A 25,907-nucleotide genomic window follows, 5' to 3' on the forward strand; every position below is an offset into this window, starting at 1 on the left:
TGTATTGCTGTGGCAAGTAAGAAAGGAACTTCTATCTGTTAAAAAAAATATAAAGGTTTTTTCCCAATCATTATATCAAATTAAAAGTTACAGCTGAATATATAAAAGTTATTCAAAATTAAGCATTACCAAACTATGTAGTCTGCAAATTCTGCATGCTAGGCAGACAATAATAATAGCTAGTCAGACAGTAACCTTTTGAAGGGAATTAATTCTTAAATTGGCTACCAATCAGATCTTAAAAAACAATATTTACGTACAAAGCATGTATTTGTTAATGCATATTTATACTGGAACACATATGTGACGACAATATACTGTATATTCTGGAGTTTGAATAAAAATCTGAATACTGTTTAATGGCATTTGTATATACTGATTACTAGAAATTTTAGTTCTTTAAAAGAAGAAGTAAAAGTGGAAAGATGACTTTGCCAAGTAAAAGACAACATCAGTCTATAATAGTGTTGGTTAAACCACTTTCAAGAAAAAACTGCCCAGAAGATATCCATTGAAATGTTCAGTTGTAAGTGACAGCAACATACTTTCCTTTTCCTGAATTTAAATAAAAAACTAAATACAATTTAATGGTAAACAATAACTGTTAAAAACAAAATAATAAATATGGGTTACTCCCACTTTGAAAAAAGAACTGTCTGGAAAAATTCCTCTGAAAAGTTAACTTGTAAGTGACAGCAATATGCTGTCATTTTGAATAAAACTAAAGACTGTTTAATAGTAAGCAATAATCATTGAAAACAAATAATATGTTACTAATGTTTTAAGGCCTTCTTTGTTTAACGATTGATGTCAGCTTCTAGGATATGTATTTGCTGAACCTTGCAGCTTCCTCAGTAAATTGCAGCTTTCTTTCAAACGTTCCACGAATTGTGCTGCAAAAAACAAAGTAAATGAACACTTAAGAATTGACTTATCATGATTTACAGTGACAGTGTGATCCTTAACCTTAAAAAACTCTCTTGCATTGCTAGATGACTGCTTTCATGGAAAGTTAAGTTCAAACTTTCTTAGGGTTTAGAATGTTTGTTGGTATCCAACCTGAATGGACTAGCAATCACAGTCTAACCAAGAACCTGCTTTTGTCTCAAATCCAAAGGGACAACCTTCTCACCTAATTGAAAGATGTACTTTGAAGTTGAAGTCATGAACTTGTAATATAAATGGTTACTTGTTTGAAAGCTTTTCATAATGACTAACCTTTTATAGCATTAAACTTCACGGGAGACAACAGCGGTTTTGCATCTCTGTCACTGTTGGATCTTGGGCAAGCTTTCCAAAGGACTTTCGTTTTAAAGTATTGGTACCCCAAATCGACACCAGTAGAGTCTTCACGAACATAGAGTGTTTCTCCTAACTACATATGGCCTCCCACTTGTCTTCAGGAAGCCAAAAATCTGCACCAATATTGACCTGTGAACAGAAAATATAATATACGTGTAAGCATAGATACAGATATAGCACATGATAACTCAAATTATCATAAACATACATTTACATTAACAATTTTATAACATATTGGGAGGTAAACATTAAATCTAGGTTCCTCAAATTATAATTATTAGCTTTGCACAGTATAACACCAAGTTATTTTTCAAAGATTAATAAATCATGTTAACCATGTTCATAATCATCCCAAATCAGTAAAAATTTGGCCAAACTTATGAAGCTTGCACATAAAAGATGTACTAGACTGTTTTTTAAACAGTTATGAAAAGTATCTTTAATATCATTACACAGTTGGGTAAAATAGTTAAACTCACTCTTCCATCTTTTTTCTATATGGCACTTGTTCCTTTGCTTTTTGGACTCTCGGATAAACTCTTTTGTCCTGCAAAGGGTACAAATATGTCATCTTAAAACATAATTTCTTTAAGCCAAATATAACACTGTTCTCCTCTTCTGTTGTTGCCTCCACACTGGTGTCGTACATCACAGGAAAACTCACCCTTGACCTGGATATTTTGCATTTCAATTCTGCCTGGAAAAAGGAAACAGCAAAGCAGAAGTATTCATCATTTGAAGAAAATGAAATAAAGTCACCACAAAGTAATGTGAGATTTGCTTCCACAATAGTCTCAAAAAAGAATCCCAAAGTTTAAAGCAGACTGTATAAAGCTGAACATTTGAACCAGAGTGTCATCATGCATCATTGCAACCAGTATCAAATGCCCAGACTACAGAGATAATAAAACATGGGCTAAATCTTTGTTTGTTTTTATGATCTAAAAATATAAAATTTTAGAAACACAAATGCACTGAGCCAACTTATTTATAGGCCTAATCGATTTTAGTTGTTATTTTGCTTGCTCCCTTAACAAGTCTGTTTAGACCTAGGCTAGAGAAGAATCAGTACTTTGTCACACTAAGTTTGTCTTTTGGTTGTTTTGATTTAGTCTTATTAGAAGTAGTAGTACTAAGGTATATAATACCGGTGACTAGCCAACATAATTTGTTCAGCCTACTGTAACTGCAAGTTTGAAGGTCTAGCCTTGCTTTATTCAATATCGCATAGCCTACCCATTTAGATTCACATGGGAAATTCAAGAAATGTTTACCAAATGAGTGTAGCCTGTAGGCTTCAAGTAAACTATTGAGACTTAGTCCCAGCATTTGTTTGTAAATAAATTAGAAGATTATGTGCCACTGTTCAATCTAGTCCAATACACACATAACACAATGTGTTTAGAATGCACAGTTTGGTGTTGAAAATGCACTGCAGTACCCAGTAGAAGCCTAGGCTACTCACTGTCATTGCACTTGTGTATTGCTAAACGCCAGCCTAACAACGGTTAAACCTACTGCATAACGTAATACTAACCATAATACTAGTACTAGTGCCAGTGGCTTGACAATTAACTTAGTTTTACCTCCAAGTTTAAGGAATAACAGGTGGGCCGATGATGGCGGTTAATTCTTCCATTCTTCTATAGACCTTCTCGGGTGAGTTACAGTTGAAAGTTGCTTAGAAATTTTCTCAAAAAAAAAAACTGCCGTTGCATCGCGGTTTCGAAATTGAATATGGTGTTGAAGTCAAAGGTTAACTTAAACCTCGTACAAAATGTAATTATCAAAAATGGAGAAAATTGTCTTAGGCCTCCCAATTTGAGAGTTTCGTGTCACTGGAAATTGTAAAAGCGATAATTTTAAAATTTAAACAACAATAAATAAGAAAAGGATTGAATCATAATATAATTTATACATTAATTATTGTTATCTTCATCTTTATTTGGCAATATGCGTCTTACGTTCATAGACTATGAATCACTGATCTAAATATAGATGCGAGCTCGTCTCAATCATGCAGGTGTATGCTACCTATTAAATCATATACTATCTAACCGGAAGGGTGACATCCCTATGTTCCGACCTCTCTATGTTCCGACGTTTCTCTTTTCCGACAACACCATATAAATTTGGACTGATAATTTTTTTGGACCAACAAATTTTTTGACCAACATGTTTTCGGACCCAATTTTTTCGGAACAAAATTTTTTTCCACCAGATTTCTTCGGACCAAATTTTTTTTCGACTAACATGATTTCGGACCAACAATTTTTCGGACCAAATTTTTTGGGGAGACTTCATTTTTTTGGGCCCAAATTTTTCGGACCCACTTTTTGGGGCACTCAATTTTGGTCCGAAAAATTTGGTCCAAAAGAATGTTGGTCCAAACAAAATTTAATTGTGTTAGTACGAGTACATAATGTACACCAGTTATGATCCAATTATCACAGAATAGTCGAAAATTTACCGGTTTCAACTTGTCGGGTACCTGTTGTTCTCTACAGGTTAACAGGTACCTGCTTAGAGCAACTGGTACCTCTTAAACGAGCTGTATTTGTTAAAAGTAACTGGTTTAACAGATGCCTGTTAAAACCAACTGGTACCTGTTGAATGCAACTGGTGTAACAGGTACCTGTTAAAGCAGTTGTTTTCAACAGGTATATTACCTGTTGAAAGCAACTGATTTAACAGGTACCTGTTAAACCCAACTGGTACCTGTTAACAGCTCACAGGTAATTTACCTGTTGCAACAGGTAATTAACTGGTATGAACTGGTTTTGGTCGCAATACCTGTTAAAACCAGTTGTCGTGAACAGGTACCTGTTAGTTCCAGTTAAAACCAGTTGAAATTTTAACAGGTATTAACAGGAATATTTCAAATATATATCAAGAACACCGACGAAAGTAAGACATTGGCTATTTTAATACCTTAAAATTACGGTATAGATCAACTCGATTATCGAAATCGAAACTTCTCTCCTTTAGATTCAAAACGGGACAAAACCTCATTGTTTCGTTGGTGCAAACAATTAGACGATTTTCAAAATTTCGTCCATTTTACTTTTCACCCAATAGTTTACATTTAAAAACATACGTTATCTGTTCAGTACCAGATTTATACATCGATCGCCCTAACAAACAAAAATGTGGTGATCGACTAAGCCTAGATAACGTGAGAGAACAGTTCTTTTCTGAAAGTAATACATTTCGATTGAAATAAAACAAACTTTATTATAAAGAAAAGAACGACGACTCGATCCTTCGAAACGAAGTACTTATTTATTCGAATGTGCCAACAATTAGTGCCCGTAGTACCCGTACAGTGAATTTTTTAACATGGGGATAGCTGCCATAAATGAATTTTGTTTGTTACTATATATATTACCATGCCAGTGTCAGTTGTATATGCTTACTGCTGAAAGACTTACAGTAGATTATCATAAGTACAGACTGACTGCGTTAGTTATATAGAAACCCTATGATGACCTACAATACTATTACCTGTGAAGAAAACGCGGTAAGGCGTATTTCCTAAAATAAATACAATTCGTGAAATGTTTACTTTTGGCATGAAACTGCCAAATATCTGCAAATGCTTCATCTATCGAGGGTTTTGCCCCCCCCCCCCCGAGCCCGGCACAGAGCTGTCCTTCTTAACCCATGCACTCACGGCAGATACCAAAATGTCATTGAAGCTACCCATATCAATGGTAATCTTCTTTAAATATTAAAAGTAATTGTATTTTATTATCCGTATTAATCTGAGTCTCGCGTTAAATGTCTATATGGTATAAGTTGTTATGTGTTACCAAGCTCGCTTACTTGAGGTAGTTACTATTTCAGGTTGTAACTTGAATCGTTATATTGACAAAGTGATGGTACGCTTAAAAACTTTCATCAAGTCATCTATATATGTGGGTATTTAGTCTAAGAAAACACATTCAAGATGTCTTGACCTTCAGTATAAAGAACAGGATAATAATTTCAATTTTTTATATATATATTTATATAGGGACGTCAATTAATTGCAGTTTACAAGAAAGTTTGCATATTGCGGAAGTGAAGTGATATTTTCTATACAAGGTAAGTTTCAGATTGGGTTGTGTGTTCCAGTTGCAGAATTGCGTGCAATGTAACACTCTGTTTAGCCATAGCACCGAAGTACATTGATATGTCAGTAGTGCAAGATCTGCCTACTATAGAATTACACAACTTTGCTTATATCTGCAAACGACAATACCTTCGCAGAGAGTCGATCGTAGGGGCCGAAGGGCCAGTGACCCCGACTAGTTAAAACTAAGGGTACAATAAGCCTACACCTTACCTGTAATAATTGTACTTCGTATATCAAACATAATACGCAATCCTTGGATTACAAAGGGATATTCTAACTTCAATTAAAAGAAACAATAAACTTTTGTAGAAATCTCCACCCAAAAAGTCACAAATAAACAGAAGCCTACCCAGATATCGCAACAGATTGCTTCATGTTCTTGGAATAAAAAAAACTCTCTAATAGACTCCCATCTATACAAAATAAAAGTGATGAAAGACATTTTGGAAAATTATCGTCCAATTTCCGTTTCACCACGCTTCTCTGAAATCCTTGAGCGCCTTATGTTTAATCGTATTCACAACTTCTTGAAAGAAAATAACATCCTATATAACAGATAATATGGTTTTGTCCTGGTCACTCAACCGAGCTAGCTCTCATTGATGCTGTAAATCTCTCATGCTTTAGATAAAAAAAAACCTCAGTGGGTATTTTCCTTGACATTAGTGAGGCGTTTGACATAATTAATCACAATTGATTCTCCTAACAAAGCTCTCTTAATATGGTATCAGAGGTACAGCACATTCCTGGTTCAATAGTTACATTTCAAAAAGACATCAGTTCACCTCGTTTAATCATAATAGCTCTGACCCCATGCAGATAAATTGTGGAGTACCACAAGGTTTCCATTTTGGAACCACTTCATGTTAATTTTATATGTCAATCACATAAATCACATATGCCAGGATACATCAGTACTCTTCTTTGCTGATGATGAAAATATTTTCTTCACGGGAGAAGATGCTAAACTTGTTCAGGATAAAAATTAATAACGAATTAAACCATTTCAATGAATGGTTCAAAGCCAATAAAAAAAATTATCTTTCAATATGAATAAAACAAAGTTTGTTGTATTTGGTATGTGTAGCAAAAGTGGGATTTAGAGATCTTGAATAATATCGACATCAAAAAAGTCGACAACGCTAAATTTCTGGAAATCACAATTGATTCAAGTCATACTTGGCGGAACCATATTCATTCAATTTCCATAACGGTAGCGAGAGCTGTTGGTAATATTTCAAAAGTTAAGAACTATTTAAGGCGTAATGTCCCTAGAAATTTTTACAACACTATAATTCTTCCGCATCTTTCATATTGTTCCACCATTTGGTCGGGCGGCTATTCTTCTGAGAGGACTAAACTAACAGTCTTACAACAGCGAGCTATTCGACATATTGGGAACGCACCTCAGTGTGCGAATACCAGTAAGTTATTTTCTTCACTGAATATTATTTTAATTATCAGATCTAATTCCGAAAAATCTTGCTACTTTTGCTTTTAAAGTATTAACACAAAGGCATGTACCATCTTCATTCAACAGTTTCTTTGAACATAATTATCAGGTGCACAACTGCAGAACCAGAAAAAACACACAACATACGTTGTTAATCCTGCAAAAAAAACATTGCCCTATTAAATGTACGAAACCGTTCGATAACTGTTTGGAATTCCCTATCAGATCATTTGAAATCTACACTTCCAATCTACAAAAAACAACTAACTAGGACCCTTGCTCTACCCGTTAAGCCATAAATGTTTTTTAGAGCACTTCCTTTCACAACTCTTTGTATTTTTGTTACTTTATATTTATATTCACATTTTATTGAATTGTGATAAAACAAATAAATAAATGAAATGAAATGTGGCTCTTCAGACACTAATATTCTATTTTCTTTTAATAATCCTTAACACATATCACCCACGGATCACAAATCATATTTTCCACACCCATCTCTTAGGTAAATCCTTTCTTTTTTTCTTTTTCTTTTTGTCAATATGAGACTTAAAGCCAATATGAAGACTTCCTTGATGATAATGTACATCGCCATGATTGTATGCAAATCTGGCGATGCGTTTATACCTGACATAGAACACTTACCATGCAGGGATGCAGGTATGTAGTTAGTTCTAAGATTAGCTTTCTATGAAACTGTCACTGAATTGCGTATCAAAGGTCAGGGCAGTAGCCTTTGTGGAATCCTTAAGATGCAAGTTGAGGAACATCAAGAAATAATTACATTGAATTGTTGATGTATTGCATTGTTGTAGCATGTTGCATTTTGGGTGGGTCATTTCTTGAAAGGGGCCATCATGACACAATCTAAGCGGACAACCAGCAGTCCGTTTGACGCGTAGTGTAGCAAGAGAATTTTTGCCAAAAAATGCTCCCATATTGCCGGAAATGACACTGCCCAGGCTTGTAAGTTGCATCTAAACATTCTTTACTTTGAGATCAAGAAAAATAAGAAAAAAAATTATTTGCTATGGTCATTGCTTTACACTGAAGTAAAGATATCAAAGCACGCGTGGGCATTCTGATGTTAGCCTTAGCCTATACATGCTGAGGGGAGGCCATATGAGAAATTTAGGTGCAAATTCAATGTTAGGTTTGTGCTATCGTGATTTGTTTGACATGTCAAAGAGGGACCTACTAGGGGTGGGGAGGCTTATGAGCTGAGTGGGTGGGCCATGTAGGGGCTTGGACGGCCGCGTACCCCTAGTCAGTATGTTAAAAGGCCCTGACATATACGCATACCTCTAAGTATTCGATCGATTTTGATGCTCGTTTTACAACTGAGTTTGATGGTTTGGTGCTTAGTTCTTTAGCCATAGTTGTTCTGGATACTGTGATTGTTCTGATACTACAATTTGGTCGATAATATATGATGTTCGATTGCTGTTTATTGTGGAATAGTCGCCAAGCTTTTCTCCTAGCCTTCGTCTGGTAGTCAACATCAACGGTTCTTGGTTGCTCTATAGATTGCTATAGCGGTAACATAATAACAAAATTAACACCGGTACTTAATGGAAAAAACATGAAATAATACCAATTAATGGCCATGTGGTTCTCTGAAAATGTTTATATATTCACTGGCTAGCCAGCCCCTTCCGTGGTGACGTATTATTGTACATTGTATTTTCTTATAGCGCGGAACGTATATGTCAGAATTTGTTTCTCAGACAAAATTTTAATAACTCTAACGCGTTTTAAAAATGTCCGTTTTGTATTGAAAAGATCCCATACCACCAAACTTGATTCAATTGAGCTATACGACCCTGAAGGAAGCTGATGGAAACTGGATACTTTTGTACAATATATCCTGGGAACCTCCGTCACAGTATGGATGTAAGTAACATGGGTACCTCCATCACATGTGTGCACGTTAGTATCATTGGAACCACATAAGTATGCAGTACGTAACTATCCTTGCAGCCAACGCTATAGTATGTACGTAATATGGAGCCTTCAGTACACATGGAGCTTCCAACACAGTATGCACATAAGTATCATGGAAACCTCCGCCAGAGTATGCATGTAACATGGAGCCTCCAACACAGTATGTACATAAGTATCAAGTCAGCCCTTACCACAGTATCCACATAACTTTCATGTTTCAGTTTGTTATGATATTTCCCAACCAAAATTTCCATACATTTTGATTTCTTCTTTCTTGTTTTACCCTTTTCTTTTGCTTTGAATTCTTGTAATTGCTATTGTCAGTGTAAAAGATTGCACATAAGTCTCTCATACCGCAACGAGGAAATATAGAGAGTAAAATGAAACATAACCTTCATGGGCACCTCTACCACAGTATGCACGTAATGTATTCTAGGAACCTCTACCACAGCATGCACGCAATGTACTCTAGGATCCTCTACCATCGTACTGTGTACTTAAATAGTATGGAAGGTAATAAATCATGACTATATAATTGATGATTCATAAGGGATTTTTATCATTCATCACCTGAAGTAGATACATACAAAAGGAAGATTTATACCTTATTCTTTATTCCTTATGAGGAAGTTGGTTGACTTAAAATATCGTGTAAGTGCATGCATTTGTAATAGCATACCATCTAAGAAATGTGCTCTTTATGGCAACGAGGTCAATTCTGGAAAAAAAGTGAAAAACAAAAGAATGTTCATGAGATATGATATTTGCCCAAATCTCTGAGGAAACACAATTAACTTGCGTATAAGAAATATCGTTGAGTGATATGCTTTTATTGAGTTTGATGACGAAATTGATCTTAATTTGCCCATCGTCGATGAGATCAATGTTATCGCAAATGTATATTTTAACCTTTGACGATAGAACGTTTGCATCAATTCTCATCACTTACTTGGTAATGCATAAAATAACTGTTAACAACGCTTGCTTTACAAAATATTCGCAACTATGGCAACAGCAATATATTACAAAATGGTTATGCTTGTGCGTAATGACCACTTTAACAGAGAGTCTGTGATTTAGCAAAAAGAAAGTCACTCAGATTATACTGCGGGTTCGAGCACTTGTCTTTTTTTCCTTTTTTTCCGATGTCAAATAAATATAAAACGTGATGTCTGTTTAATGAACGCGGAGAGGCGGTTGTGGCTTGGTTAACGAGGTGAATTATTCACACTCCCAACAAGTGATACATATGTGGATTGTCTAAAGGACGCATTGCCCCTTTGAAGTGATTTCTACGCGCGCCTACTACAGATGCGATTTTAATTACTTGCCCTTCCTTCCAGACGGAAAATGGCTTAGATGAATATGAATATCGAAACTAGTAAACGTTGTCAATTCCAAAACAACAACTTTATTTATTGTTTCTGAAATCGAAGTTTGCTTCGGCCGTTTTAGAACATTTAGTAGGATATTGTTATAGTTTTTCCCCACTAATGTGACACACACTTCGTGTTTTGGGTCATTCTTTTGAAGGTTAAGTTAGAGACTTTCAGAGATGAATTAGAATCCATTTAATGGTAAAATCAGTAGTTCATTATTATAGATCATTTTCAATAACTCATAAACACGAATGCCTGATATAGTTATTCTAATTCGTGATAATTTTTAAAGGAATTGTATTTTATTATTCCAGATATGTCAAAGATTTTAAATATAATGCCACCTATTTACAACGTCGTTTGACTGAGAATTAGTTACCCGTGCATGCTGCCACTCCAGACTATTTTTGGTAACCTGGAAGCTATCGTATTGTAACGTGAATGGCCTTTATGCTGCAGTACAGAGACTGCACTTCTCCGCGTGTGCAACGACCTCCTGCAGACTGTTGACAGAGGCGACGAGGCGGTACTGGTTCTCTTAGATTTCTCGGCCGCTTTTGACACTATTGACCATCCTGTGTTGATTGCGCGCCTAGAGGAGCGATATGGAATCACGGATAAGGCGCTGGACTGGTTTGTTTCCTACCTTGAAAACCGCAAGCAAGCTGTTGCTGTTGAGACTGCACTCTCCGACGCGCTTCTAATGGACTGCGGCATGCCGCAGGGATCGGTAGCAGGACCTGTTATCTTTACAATGTATAGCGCTCCGATCGAAGACATAGCCTCTTCCAATGGCATCGAGTGTATGACATACGCAGATGACACACAGCTGCATATTTCTATGAATCCTTCAAACAGAGACGTTTCTGTGTCCAAACTTGAACAGTGTCTTGCCGACATAAAATCATGGACTGTACGCAACAAACTTCAGTTAAATGACAGCAAAACTGAAGTGATTCATGTCACATCGCGAAACATGAAGGCGACGCCCTTATCTGGAATTAGGGTAGGTGACACTAACGTAGAACCAACCTCCTCTGCGCGCAATCTGGGAGTTATTTTAGATAGTCAGCTAACTATGAGGGAACATGTTAATAACGTCTGTCGGAACGCAACTAACGCCATCAGAAGCATCGGAAGGATTAGACATTATCTCGATCAGGATACAACTGAGAAACTGGTTCACGCCTATGTCACCTCGCGTTTAGACAACTGCAATGCCCTTCTCTACGGCCTCCCGGACTCTGAAATCATAAAGCTGCAAAGAATCCAGAATACTGCAGCTAGACTGGTGACGCGCACTAAAAAGTATGACAGCATATCTGAGATCATGAGCGGTCTTCACTGGCTTTCCATCCGCCAAAGAATTGCATTTAAGATCAACCTGCTCACATTCAAGTGTCTCCATGGACTTGCTCCTCCATATTTAACTGACCTTATCACGCGATACAATCCTTGTCGGTCACTTCGCTCTTCATCTCAGAACCTAATCAAACCCCCTTCTCGCCGACCACGCACCGCCTATGGACGCCGATCATTCGTAGAAGCCGCTCATACAGAATGGAACATTTTGCCACAACATATCAGGACTGCATCTTCTGTGGACAATTTTAAAACAAAACTGAAAACTCATCTCTTTACCCAGTAATTCATTGTCTATATATGTTAGTGCTTTTTTATCCATGGTTATTGCCTTTTGTGTGCTATTTTACTTTTTATCATTCGGTCATATGCTTCTTTAGCTGTGTGTTTGACTTGTATTCTTTATGTATTTTTTGACCTTTTTATTTGTAAAGCGCCCTGAGACTTCTGTTACGGGCGCTTAATAAGAACTGTTTATTATTATTATTATTATTATTTATACTCATCCGTAGTAAGCTGTACACTTAGCTACATAGCCAGCCATGTCATGAATATTCATAATCTTTTAGGATGTAATTTTGGGAGGTTAAATGTTAATTGATGTGTTTTGTTGTCTAATTAAGAGAGTTATCGATTTAGTAAACCAACATTATCATTAAGTTAAATGTCTACGACATGTCTGCACATGTTTGAGGGCATAATGTTATTGTTGTTAATTAAATAGTTAAAGGGATTGTACTTCCCATGTTGTACTGTTCTATTGCGTGGTATAGGCACCAGAGTGAGAAGCCGAATAAACGCCTGTAAAATTGGTCTTTTCTGAAGAAGTTGCATTCACACACTCTAAAGTCTTGTGCGCAGAGTCATTTTTGTTGTGTATTTGTGACCTGGCCTGGTCTCTAGTTGCTGCTCTGCGGTTAATTGATACACAGGCTAGCGTCGATTTCTCCATACAGATCTTCTGGCAGTATTCTTGGCCGTGCTAAGGACCCCTCGGAACGCAACAGTATATATAGTTACTTTCACCGGTCACTATCATCTTGACCAATTGTAGCAAAACAAGTCAATATCAATGTGATTCACCTATAACGTGTCTTTCCCTTCAAGTGTTTTCGACACGGTACCGTGTCCCTACCATTTATGTTTTCTAACACCAGTCTGTTATGTCCTGTGCATAGATGTGATATACTTTACCGATCTCCAAATTGAGACAACTAATATGAGTCTTAATCCATGGGTTTTCCGAAGATGTGAAGAAGCTCTGCAAGCAGTGATGGCGGGCCCAAAGGACAATCTGTCGGTGAGTTAGGTTGCCGTTAAAACGCATAACTGTATACTTACAATAACCTGCAGCCATTATATTTACAAACATGGTACTTCTTAGCAATCAATCTACCAGAAGTTTTGGAGGGATCAACATCTTCATCATTATGATTATTATTATTACTATTGTAATCCTCACTCAATTGGCTTAACGCACTTCGCATATCTACTTTCTGCAAGGAGATATGGTAACTCAATATTACAATGATATGCATTTACTGGTTGTTATAACGCCAATATTTTACAACCAGATGCATATCGTGTATCCTTACTGGATGTTGAAGCCAGCTTAAGGCTTGGTTATAATCTGACTGTTATTTATACCTAACTTCCGGGTATGGACTTAATTACAATCATCTCATTGTTGTTTGATAAAACATTTATCTCAAACCTATATTCAGCCATTTGGTTATTTTAAAACGAGGAATCGTCTACATTCTAGTCACAGCTTATGCCATTGTTTCACAATCTCTGTATTTCCCCTCTTTCTCATGGTTCTTTTCAAACTATGCAGCAATCTGCGACTATTTTACGAGAAGCACCATTCACTCACAATGCTATGTTTCAGGTAAGAATTTTAATGGTGAGAAGCATCACACTGTATGGAACACACGTTGTACTTGCTCTTAGAAACAATGTTTTGGAATGCTTTGCACCTCTTTTGCCTTATGATTCAGATTTTTGCTTCTCCCACTTCACTGTTTAAATCAACCAATGCATGGAATGGAATATTATTCTATGCCTTTCAATGATCTGTGAAGGCAAACTGACCATTTCAGCTAAGGTGTCTACATAGCGGATAAATTGATAAATCCTTATTACCGCATTGTGTTAATGCAGTTAAAGATACTCTTGTAATTGTGGGCAGAATTTAAGGCCATTTCCCGTGGTTACTTTAGTTTCTATGTTGCCCCTGCCTCCCGCCTCCCCTGGTTGTATTGTACGGTAATTAATCATCTTATTTTTCACACACAAAATAATAATTATTTACTATTATATATAGCCTATCATGCCTAATCATGATTTCAAACCATTCTTCTTTAACGACAAAGTAGGTTGACCCTATTTGAAGATCAGCATATGTATAAAGTAAAAGCATTCGTCAGCAAATTTTGACAGATTAATCATCTTTATAGATAGTTTGGCTCGCATTTGTCTTTAGTTTGTTTGTTCCTAGCTGCACAGATGAAAATACAAACGATTTAAAAAACATACTGTGCCACGTGATGGCTCAATCGGTAGTCTGTATTTTCACATTTACACAACGGAAAGGTAAAATATTTCACTTTATATATTTTAGAATGTTCAGTCCTGTTTTGTATTTTTAACAAGTTGGCTTACGCTGTAAAGTCTGAAGGATACCCTCTTCCTGTCTCTTCGACGTCGCAAAAGGAGTTTGAAACCCCTGGTAAGTAAATGTTTCTTACATTCGCCGCACGACCCCAGACTGACCACGACCCGAGTCAACACGACCGTCGTTACGGGTCAAAATCGTGAATGTTCGGCATCGTGCGTGTGCTTAAGAATAGCACGGCCTCAGTCTGGAATACAAAACATTGTAACCTAGAGGTAGTACATTTTCAAGTGACCTGAACGAAGCAAATAGTAGTTTAGAGCACTGATCATTTGTTTGGTTTGTGGGGGTCAGTTATCAGACCATTGGCTCTTAACGACAATCAAAAACCGGGTCATGACCAATCGAGTTCACATGGGTCTTAACAACAATCGAAAAACCATGGCACGAAGGTCGAATTGAGTCTGGTCGGTGTCAGTCGGGCTGTGGGCGATGGACTTACAAGATGTTATGCTCAAGGGGCCTTCCCCTCAAATGGCACACTTATATGTACGTTTGAGGAGAAATATCATCGAATCATTCTTCCTAACATCATATTGTCGAAAATTAGTTTTTTGTTTTATTTCAACAGTTTTTAGTTTATTCCCCAATGTAAACAAACATAATATTGTAAAATGATTGGGAATAAATAATTTGAGAAAACACATTTTTTTACAAAAAGGATGACTTGAGGTATAATTTTAGTCTTGTTTTTCACGATATTTCAAAATGTGCTTAATGTCTACAATGTTCCTTTAAGGCTAAATTTGATGATGAAATCGGCTCTTTGTGAAGACCTTAATGTTAATGTTAATCCATTATTTTATGAATTCTAATAACTCATACAAGAAATATACTTGTAACTTCATATGAACAACGGAATACCCTTAGATGTCATTCAACGTCATATGGCCTAAGTGGACAAACGTGTAGCACTGTAAACATGGTAATTATGGCCGAAGGGACACACAAGTTTTGTGTTGCATCTAAGAAGTTGACGCTAAAATATGTTTGTTTCCTAGCAGTTTTGTATTGAAGAGTTTTACATGTTCAATGGGTCTTGAGTTTCGCATTACATAATGGCCTCAGTGTTATTTCTCAAAACTCAAAATTCAAAAATAAAAACAAAGTATCAAGGAAATACAGCTGCCTCGACCGATAGCAGTTTTTGCCTCTTATTTCGGACATGTTTGTTCCCGTAATAATAATAATAATAATAATAAGACTTATAATGCGCACACACCACTCAAAGAATGTTCATGGCGCAAATGACAATGAGAAATGATACAATTAATACAGAAAAATACAAAACAATGACAGAAGAAAAACTTAATGGTATAAGATCACCATTAAGTGTAATGTCACCATCTCATATGTATTTGCTTATGCAATAAAAAAGACGCTAACATAAATTGACATTATAGTTCCTTTTCTTTGGTACTTTAGACTGTTACATGGAAACAAGAGATGCTACTTTTTGTGCGGCACAGAGTAAGTATAACTACCAGTTCCTAATCTATATTCTCACACTGGTTCATCAACGGAAATGTACGAGTGACTCATGGCTTTAGATTCCATTTGTTAATTTTGAGAAGATAATTCTCGAATAATGACTACATTATATTTTGAAATTAAACATGGTTTAATGAATAATACGTATTATTTTGTTATGGCATGTGGAATATGTTTAGGTAGTTAATTGGCATCAATACTAAGTATAATTTGTCTTTTTTTTCAATTAAAATGAGATCATATTGACAAATATTTAAATTTATTTACTGTAATATTTTATGGACAAGCCACTAATTATTCCGCTGGTGAAAGAGAGTGTATATAATTTATTAGAATCAGATCTTTAGGAACGGCTTTATTAATGATCTAAACAAATGATTTCGTTTTTGACATTTCCTCAATACATTTCGTAAATACCTCAGTTTACAAGAACGGCATTTTATCCTGTGAATCCACAAAACTTTGCAGAACTATTATAACAAACTTCAATTGAATCATTGATGACTGCGGTATGTATGTTCAATACAACTGCAATACTAAGGTTTCATTACATGCTTGAAATGTTGGGAAAGTTCAATGCTTTAGACAAAAATCGTCTTGGAATTTCCAAGACTAATATGTTCTCAATAATGACTTTCTTCACAGGCGTTGTGCGATGTGGCATGCCAATACATGTTCTGCTTAAACGTGTTGAATATAGCTCCGAAAACAATATTGTTATGATGTTCAGCTGGTATCCGCCAATACAAGTCAACCAAATGAGGTCGCTATCGCAATATCAAGTACAGCTTCATACGATTGACGGAGGTTTGTTATTGAATGATAGCATTCAACACGAATCCGATGTAAGTGTTAGCATAGAAGCCTGAGCATGCACTCAAGTAACAGCAGTTGGTTCCATATCGCGAGTCACGCAAAAGATATTTATTATAAACTATTTTGTACGACAAAACTGTAAGACATTGAGAACATTGACAAGTACAAGTAAAACTTGACTGAATATTTCATTCCTTGAGTTGTATACACGAAAGGAATTGTCTGTATGTACTACATCAATTCATTTTTGCAATCGATTTTTCTAGATAAATACAAAAAAAGACATTGGGAAAGTATAACATGAATATAACCTATTATGACATTTTAACGAAATTGAATACGAAATTTGCCATTTATATAATGTCATTGTTTCTGCGCAGAACGAAACTTACTATTGGATAGCCACTAGCCCAGACATTCAAGAAGGCAACCAATACAAACTAACGGTTAGATTATGATAATATTGTTTATCGGTATCTTGAAAGTACCTACATGTCAGTCCCGAATGTATTTAGTTATATCGGTCCAATCAAACGTTTCGTCGACTTAAACAACGAAGGGAACTGTGTAAAGAATTGGTTCTAAGAGATCTTAAGGATTGGCATTGGTTGATATCAAAAGTCATCCACACATGGTTATATATAGCAGGGTTATTACGTAACAGACTGATAAATCTAACAGTACATTGTGTTATCTGCAGGAAAGAGTGGTGCCGTCCGATCTGAGGGGAAGGAAAACTATTTCCGCTATGACGATCAAGTTAATCAAGGATGGTCAAATTTAACACCAGTAGCGGATGATAATCTCAAAGTTGGTTGCACCTACCTACCTCCCCACCCCACCCCCCCCCCCCATTGTACTCCTCCGTCGCCTATTAAATTACTTCCCTTTGATTTTCTTTTGGAAACCATGTCTACATGTTCCTCTAAGAGCAGTAGCACTGAACGCCAACGGGCAATACATATGAATATAATATATCATATAAATTAATGGTGAGTAGAGGGTTTCGTTGTCTGTGGGGATTTGTTTGATATTGTAGAGTTGGTTTAGTCTTGTTTTTAAGGGTTCCGATTGTACGGAACACGTAAACAGCGAAACTTACTGACATTAATGTTAGTAGTACGTTTATGTATGTGTTAATGTCTTAAAAATTGGCATCATGTTGAAATAAGAAAAGAATAAGCAACGAGAAATTGATCATCGTAAATAGCAAATAAAAGCTCTATATGAATTTTTGCTTTCAATCTTTGGGAATTTTATTGATACTAGAATGCACATGTAAATAATTAATTATCACACGTTAATGAGAAGCTTGTGTAGTGTACTGTATATTTTCTTGTGGTTTTGTCTTATCACAACTGACATATTCTAATTTTAGATCGTTCCATACCTCTCGGATTCATATGGAGATGATCCCGGAAGACTTTTTACACAATCGTTTGAGGCCATATTTTTGGAAGAAGGTACATTAAGCATAGATTGCGAATATTGTGTTATTCATTTTTATTATTACAAACTAGTAATAATAATGCTACAAGAAAATACTATTTATTTTGGTATTCATTTTCCTTATGTTTGGTAGTCATAGCAATTCACCTTTTACTTGTTTTCCAAGTTATTGTATTACACACGTTTTGGGAGATTCCCTTACCGTTTCCCAAGATTCGATATTCATGTTCTTTTATATTTGGCAATCATTATAGCAATTAAAACTATACCTTTTATTACTCCTAACTTTCAGAGACAACAGTCGATCCAGAATGTGGCGTGACATCAACCGTTTCATTATATAGAAACAATGCTGCTGCACGGCCGAAAGATCCGCCACCCGGTCAGCCTCCGAACTTAACTCCGCATTCACCGACTGCGAGCTTCTCTACCACCGTTATTGCTGTGGTGCTACTTGTTGGTCTAGCAGTAGTAGTTGTGATAATATGTACTGTATGTATCCTGTGGACTAGAACCCGAAGACGAGAGACTAACGATCGTCTGGAAAACCTCCATCTTGAACAAATGAAACAAGAGAAAGCCATAGGTAACCAACCAACCAGTGGCGACTGATGTCAGAAGCAAGGAACCTTTATCATAATGAAAATGTATTAATTTATCTTCACTAATTTAAATGAAACAATAATACTAATAATATACAAAGTATTAGGTAATTACGTATAAACTAATCCTAAATTACTTAACGGTTATTTCACGTTTCTATGTATGATTTACAGAAAAGACCCGAGAGATTGATCCGATATTGAAAGATAAAGAAATTAGCCACGACCAAGTCATAATCGAGCAAAAGCTAGGAGAAGGTGAATTCGGTTTGGTGCATATGGGCAAGGTCACCGGCATGAAGAATAAAGTTGATGATGTTGTAGTCGCCATCAAGACAACGAAAGGTACCAAAAATGTATTTTCTGTTCACAAAATATATATATATATATATATATATATATATATATATATATATATATATATATATATATATATATTTATGTATATATGTGTGTGTGTACATATACCTACCACTGGCAATAGAATAGAAACAATAACAATTACTCTTGAAAGACTTTTAAGTGAAGTATTTCTTTTCTTAATTATACGAACTCAGATTAAAATTACAGAAACAATCGAAAGGAACGCAAAACAATACTATTGCTCTTTCGTTTCGTACTTATTGATATTGTTGCTGTTATGATTAAATCGACAGAAAGAAATTAATATCGAAAAATATTTCATGCATATTTGAAAAATTGACGCTACTGCCGGAATTTTCTTGGCGATTGTTCACATTCATTTGTTTAAATACTCTTACAGTCGGAGCATTTGATGAAGTGAAGGAGGACCTGTTGAATGAAATGAAACTCATCGCAGAGCTTGGTGACCATGTCAACATCCTTTGTCTCCTTGCTTGCTGCTCAATGAATGAACCGTTCTACCTTATAACAGAATATATGAAGTATGGTGACTTGCTGGGTTTCTTACGGGAGTGCAGAAGGGTAAACTCCCATGTGCACCAGTCATGTAATCTAAACAAGTTTGTGTAAACTCATGGAAATCTGATTTAGTAGTAACATGATCGTAGACTTGGATTCAACATATTTTGAACGTAAATATTGTATGTCATTTTGTTTTGTCTTATTCTTTGTCATCAATCTCATACAGACAGAAAACTCAGAGAAAGACCAAATCTACTCAGTGAAGGAGAAACAACAGTTTATAATTGCTCGCGACATTGCTAATGGGATGGTAAGGTGTTTAAAAGCATTTCACTCGAGTGTAGTTTAAGTGCCCGTATGCATAGGGCTACCATAGTTACCATATATCTACCATATGTATATATATATATATATATATATATATCGCGAAATAGCTACAATAGCGTAACGTGGTAATACTTGTTGCAACTATTGTAGCCCACGTTATACAACTTTTCCCGCCGAGATTGTGAGGCTCACATGTTGTCATCAATCATGTTATGCGTCGACAACGATGCGTGGAGTACTACAAATCGGTTTATTTGTTTTAGTAAGCGTATCGTAAAAGAACATTGATGTCTGCGAACTTTACTTTAGCCGTAGGGTAATGTATTTTTGTTGCAAAAACGAGACATTCCCGATTAATCGTGATTTATGATAGCCCTACTATTTTAATTTATGTTTGCTATCACCAAAATGCACATGACTTAATCAGTTTGTACTGTGAAGAAAAGACAACGTTATTCGGTATAAACTGAAGTGTGTTATAACACCGTAACACGTGTTAGACCTGTCAGCAGATGCTACTGTGGGAAAAATTACTAACGGACTAATTCATTACTCAAAGGTTGTTTCAAGTAATGACTGGTTGGAGTCTAAACAAATGTCCCTTCAGATTAGTCTGGTTAGTCCAGTCAATCATTATGCATAGGATTATGTGTTGACTATACTTTCTGTTTGTAAGTCCTTCCCAGTAACAACCGGTTACAAATGTAACACATGTTAAGGAATTATAACATAAATCAGTTTTAACTGATTAACGGGTACTCACCTTACCAGTTTTAAACTGATAAAGCCAGGATAATCGGGTGTTGCTGTACAATGTGAACAATATGCGGACAAAGTGACATGACGTTTTCTTATTTGTTTGTTCTTTAATTCTGACAGACCCATATTCAAGAAAAACGTTTCTATCACGGGGATCTCGCTGCTCGTAACGTACTCGTTGGTGAAGGACTGACGATAAAAATATCTGATTTTGGACTCGCCGATGACATTTACACGAGAGGATATAAAAGGAGAGCTACCGAACAGAAAATACCGGTGAAATGGTGCAGTATGGAAACGATCCTGAATGGAATATGTAGCTCAGAAGGAGACTCGTATGTAACCAAATATAATTCCTTTGTATAAAAAACGTCTTTCATTGGTAAAATATTTCATCATCTTACAAATATATGAGAGAACCTCCCACGATATTGAACAGAATTTGGCAAATGTGTAAAATATGAAAATTAAATTATGAACGATGTGATTCCAGAAATTATGACACTGATGAATAAGAAGGAAATATAATGAGTTTTCTGAAGTCATCTTCTTATTTGACGCAATCATTACAAGCTTGACAATATTTCGTCAGCAGTTATAAACTAATGAACATAGACACCTAATTCACATGCTATTGTCAAACTTATTTTATTTAGTAATAGGTCTATGATTTCGTCGTATGTTCTGTTTAACTTAGATGGTCCTTTGGAGTACTGCTGTATGAGATTTTCACACTCGGTGGTACTCCTTATCCTGGTATCGCACCGCGGTTATTAGTCAGTCAACTGAAAAACGGCTACCGCATGGAACAACCGGGAAGTTGTCCTGATGACATGTAAGTATACAGAAGCAGTTCTAGAAAGAGAATCCAATTCTCCCTCCTTGACCTAATTGGTTAGAACGTGTGGTTCAAACAAACATATACATGCCATTATCTGACCGTAATTATGTCAAGCTAAGTTATTAAGTTTACTATGATCGCGGACGGGTTCTGCGAATCTTACGCAAATTATGGTTTATTTTGAAACAGCCTGTTGACATCGCAGTCACCAGAGCGTATAACACTATATTATCATTCAACAGCATGAGTACGAGAAAAGTTGGAATAGTGATGTGAGTACGCGTACGAGTGCAAGACTCTATAAGCGTGAGAACGAGTACTAGTGTATATTGGTATCTATCTATACTATATCCCCTAATGATAACAATCCGAACAAAAAGTCGAATACGATGATATAGAATGCAAGGACGAGTCAGTTACTACATTACGTGTCACCATTCTCACATGTGAAACGTAGATGGCTCGCATCTTTTGTATTATGATATAGTATGGCAATGACGTTTCGCCAAAATTTGGTGGTAATGATAAAATAATTATTACTCATAGTACTTTCATTCTCATGAAACATTCCTTATCCTATAACTTGCAGTTACGATTTAATGAAACGGTGTTGGCAGGAAGCACCACACAGCAGGCCAAGATTTGAACACATGTTTGAAGAGATAGGAGACATGTTAATGAAGAGATCCGATTACTTCGAATTCGACGGTGAAGAATTCCTTCAGGTAAATACCACGATCCGATCATAATTGCGGGATTTGTCGTCAAATGGTTCAGTCAAAGAACCTGTCACTGTGCATTAAGTAGTAATATTGTTATTTGCTTTTGTCTCTCTCGTTTTTAGAACGAAGAATTACTGGAACTAGAAAGGAGAGGATCAACATCGCTGAATGACTACCATATCTCAAAACTGGCTCCAATTCTTGACGAAGATAGTCAAGTTGATTTTGATGAGCTGCAGGTTGCTTTAAAAAATCCTATGACAAACAAAGAAGACGAACCATCCGTGTGATTTTACAACAACAAAAAGATCATGGACATAGAAGGCATAGACGCCATCGTGTGTTGATATTATTGAAAGTAGACGCGTAATTGTAAAATTGTTAGAAATGGGAATAGATTCTAGAACATGCTTGATTATCTTTTCGAATGACTGCAGGATACATGCCTCGTGTTACAAATCAACTAAACCCTGCTTTGCAATGTTGGATATGAAGCATCTTTTATTTGTAAAGAATATCAACTTCTTATCTGACACCACAAGCAACTGATAGATCGACAATAGCTACACTACACTACACAGAAGCTTGTTTATTATATTAGTCAAAAGCCTACTCATGATAGGTTTTATCAAGTGTGATCAAGTACTGTTAATAGACTTTTATCAGAGTGATTGTTACTTAGAAGAGAACACTTAAACTTTCTCGGACAAGAACTATAACCTTTAGGCCAAAAACCTCCATGTGGAATGTACCGCATCATAATGTATGCTAAGAATTCATGAAAGCTCGCTTGGAGAATGGAATTGATATTAAAAACCAACCTAATCGATCTTCGGCAAGCTTCGAGACCTATATATGGAAACAAATTTCGACGTTTGGAAAGGTTCTGACGGTGCACCGGAATATTTGGGGTGAACCACGTTTGTGTCGAGTTCAATAGTTTGCGGACGGCGCTATAGAGTTATGTTGTAATGAGTAATGAAACCTTATGATTAAAACGGTAAAGCCGCTTTACCATGTGCATGTCTCGCATATAAGTCTCAAATCATTAACTGATCTAGCTATAACGTTAGTCCTAACTTACCTTCACAGAAAAAGAAAACACGCAATTTTACGGCTAGTGTAAGTACTTTAGTTAGTTAGTTAGGAGTAAACACTTCTAAAACAAGTTTTATTTTAGAAGATTTGACAGTGATTGTTTGGTCCATATTCCATACGTCTGTGCATGCGATAAACTGGTCACATTCAGTACAGTATCTGATAGTCGCTATAGAGTAATGATGCAATGAGTAATGAAACCTTATGATTAAAACGGAAAAGCCGCTTTACCATGTGCAGATCTCGCATATTAAGTCTCAAATCATTAACTGATCTAGCTATATCGTTAGTCCTAACTTAACTTCACCGAAAAAGAAAACACGCAGTTTTACGGCTAGTGTAAAGGATTAAACACTTCTAAAACAAGTTTGTATTTCATTTATTTTAGAAGATTTGACAGTGATGGTTTGGTCCATATTCCATACGTCCGTGCATGCGATAAACTGGTCACTTTCAGTACAGTATCTGATATCGTACTAAGGTTGAAAAATATGATAGCTGCAACCATAGCTTCAGTGTCTTTTATTGTTTGGAACGCTAATATTTTCTGTTGATTGTACTTATCGGCGCAGAAGTATTTTGTTACTTTCTAAAAGAAGGCTGGGCCACATAAAACCGTGGATGTATATCGAGTTCATTTTCTGATTCGAGTCCGGCTCCAGTCAAATCTTTTTCGTCCTGGTTTGAACCACGTCAAGTTTGTCAAATAGAGTCGAGGAAATTCAGCAGAAAGTGCTACTCTAGTAGATTCGAATTCTAGTAATTGGCTTGCTGCTAAGACCTACGCAATTGACTAAACACCAGTCACATGTCGTTATTCAGTCTATAAAATAGATGATCCATTCATGTTCTTCAATATATCTGGTCTTCGGTAGGGACAACCAAATACGTAGGCTATAGCGCATACGTTTCGAGTCATACTTTATAGACAAGAGTATGTCCGTTTGCTCCTTATTTACCACTAAGACTACTTCACTGTCATAGTGCATAAACACAAATTCTTGATTAAAATTATTTTAAGAACTAGCTAAATAGTCAATCGCTGGTATACTGTCCAAGTAAACGATTTTCAACGTTACGGCTGTCGAGTCGAGTCCCCTTCAGTCGGCTTTAGTCGTTTTGCTTGATAATTTTTTTTAAATTTTGCTTTAATAACTTAAGTATTATATAAAAAAAATATCCCTCAGCAATGGGAATATCCAGCTTGACTACTTAAATTTCACATATCAATTAAAATGTCAAAAGTTTTGATAATTTTTCGGATGTTTTTATTTCATGTTATTAACATTTAGACGGTATGTTTTGTAGGCGTTTGAAAGTTTTATTCTTGTATCAATCTTTCATTAGAATTATTGATGACTTAATTGGTCACTAGACTTCATTTGGGTAGAAAATGAGTAGAGAGTCTTGATGATGGGCTCTTTTTTTTTAACCCTTGTCGTAAGAATTATCATAAATATGCGACCATACACAACAAATCTGTATTATTTTGATACGCTATGATGCCACACTCAGCTCAAAAGCACGCAAACGCAGAGACTTGAGTTAACGTTAGAAACAAGCATTATTAAAAGCTTTGTATTTACTTCTTATGTAATGTCGACTTCCAGACTTGTCACATATCATCAATTCTTACTGTAATCTTAATAGCACATGCTACCGATTTATTATATTTATCATATTAATCCAGTTTTGACGGTGGTACAAATTTTTAAGTATTACAGTAGTTACTTTAATCTCTGTGTGAATCGGCTGAGTTCTGTAAAAGGTTTAAATTGTTCACTATACTCGAATTGTAATTGATCTGTATGTTATAATATGCTATAATATGATTTTCTTTTGATAGTGATCAAAACATCAAAATAAGTGTGTAGTGTTATTTGCGTATAACTATATTTCATTGCCCCAGGTTTTAAATCAAATTCAACAGAGGTGCAAATATCTTTCATAAAGCATCTTAAAACTTAGATTCATTTAGTATGACCGTGATAAATTGTCGTCGAGTGCCTTTTGACTGTTAGTTTTAAGTACACTCCATGATATGTTTATTATCTATAAAAATCTTGTTTCGTTACCAGTAGCAAATAAATGAAATACAGCAAAAAACAGCTACTCTTTTACGGAATGATTTTTTGTGTGTTTTTCAAAATAAGAGGTGGCATAACCATAAACAGTTCTTCTCTATACTTACTTTGGGTTGAAACACTTTCGTGTAAACATTTCAATTCAATCAATTAAAGCTTGTCGTACATACTTATCCAGATTTGCATCTGGTTTGTGTGTATGTGTGTATATGCGAATAAAAAGTTATTACTTAATTCCCAAATATGGGACCCATATCTTACCAGACAAATTTTGATAAAAATGCTTAAAATAGCAAAAAATTGCTCTTCGTATCAGTAGCAAAATATCGAATGCTCTCTTCGTTCGAAGTTTATCATTAATCTATGAAAAACAATAAATCGTTTTGTGAAACAACACATGCATGATACGTAACTTAAGCTATAATGAACCAGGTACAGAGCGTATAGAAGAAACGTAAACAACTATAAATGATGTTCTGTGTCTATACGCAGGCGCGCGTATCCAGGGGGGTGTTGGGGGCGCACCCCCCCCCCCCCGGGTAAGAAAAAGAGGAAAGAAAAAAAGAAGAAAAAGAGGAGGGAAAGGAGGGAGGAAGGAA

The 25,907-nt window shown here is 35.8% G+C and overlaps 1 protein-coding gene across 1 annotated transcript in view; it reads left to right on the forward strand.

Moving 5' to 3' along the window:
• Positions 1–25,414, forward strand: part of LOC139960667 (uncharacterized) — a 104,548-nt gene extending 79,134 nt beyond the window's left edge. The window contains exons 20-35 of the mRNA XM_071959218.1: positions 8,655–8,765; positions 12,736–12,857; positions 13,395–13,448; positions 14,213–14,288; positions 15,660–15,704; positions 16,371–16,570; positions 16,922–16,987; positions 17,920–18,004; positions 18,283–18,576; positions 18,767–18,937; positions 19,356–19,537; positions 19,704–19,787; positions 20,684–20,898; positions 21,261–21,398; positions 21,994–22,129; positions 22,249–25,414. Of these exons, the coding sequence (XP_071815319.1) occupies positions 8,655–8,765; positions 12,736–12,857; positions 13,395–13,448; positions 14,213–14,288; positions 15,660–15,704; positions 16,371–16,570; positions 16,922–16,987; positions 17,920–18,004; positions 18,283–18,576; positions 18,767–18,937; positions 19,356–19,537; positions 19,704–19,787; positions 20,684–20,898; positions 21,261–21,398; positions 21,994–22,129; positions 22,249–22,416 (2,147 nt within the window). The 3' untranslated portion in view covers positions 22,417–25,414. The remainder of the gene's footprint in view (positions 1–8,654; positions 8,766–12,735; positions 12,858–13,394; positions 13,449–14,212; positions 14,289–15,659; positions 15,705–16,370; positions 16,571–16,921; positions 16,988–17,919; positions 18,005–18,282; positions 18,577–18,766; positions 18,938–19,355; positions 19,538–19,703; positions 19,788–20,683; positions 20,899–21,260; positions 21,399–21,993; positions 22,130–22,248) is intronic.
• Positions 25,415–25,907: the final 493 nt, after the last annotated feature.

This window comes from Apostichopus japonicus, chromosome 19 (assembly GCF_037975245.1).
Source record: "Apostichopus japonicus isolate 1M-3 chromosome 19, ASM3797524v1, whole genome shotgun sequence".
Lineage (NCBI taxonomy): Eukaryota > Metazoa > Echinodermata > Holothuroidea > Aspidochirotida > Stichopodidae > Apostichopus > Apostichopus japonicus.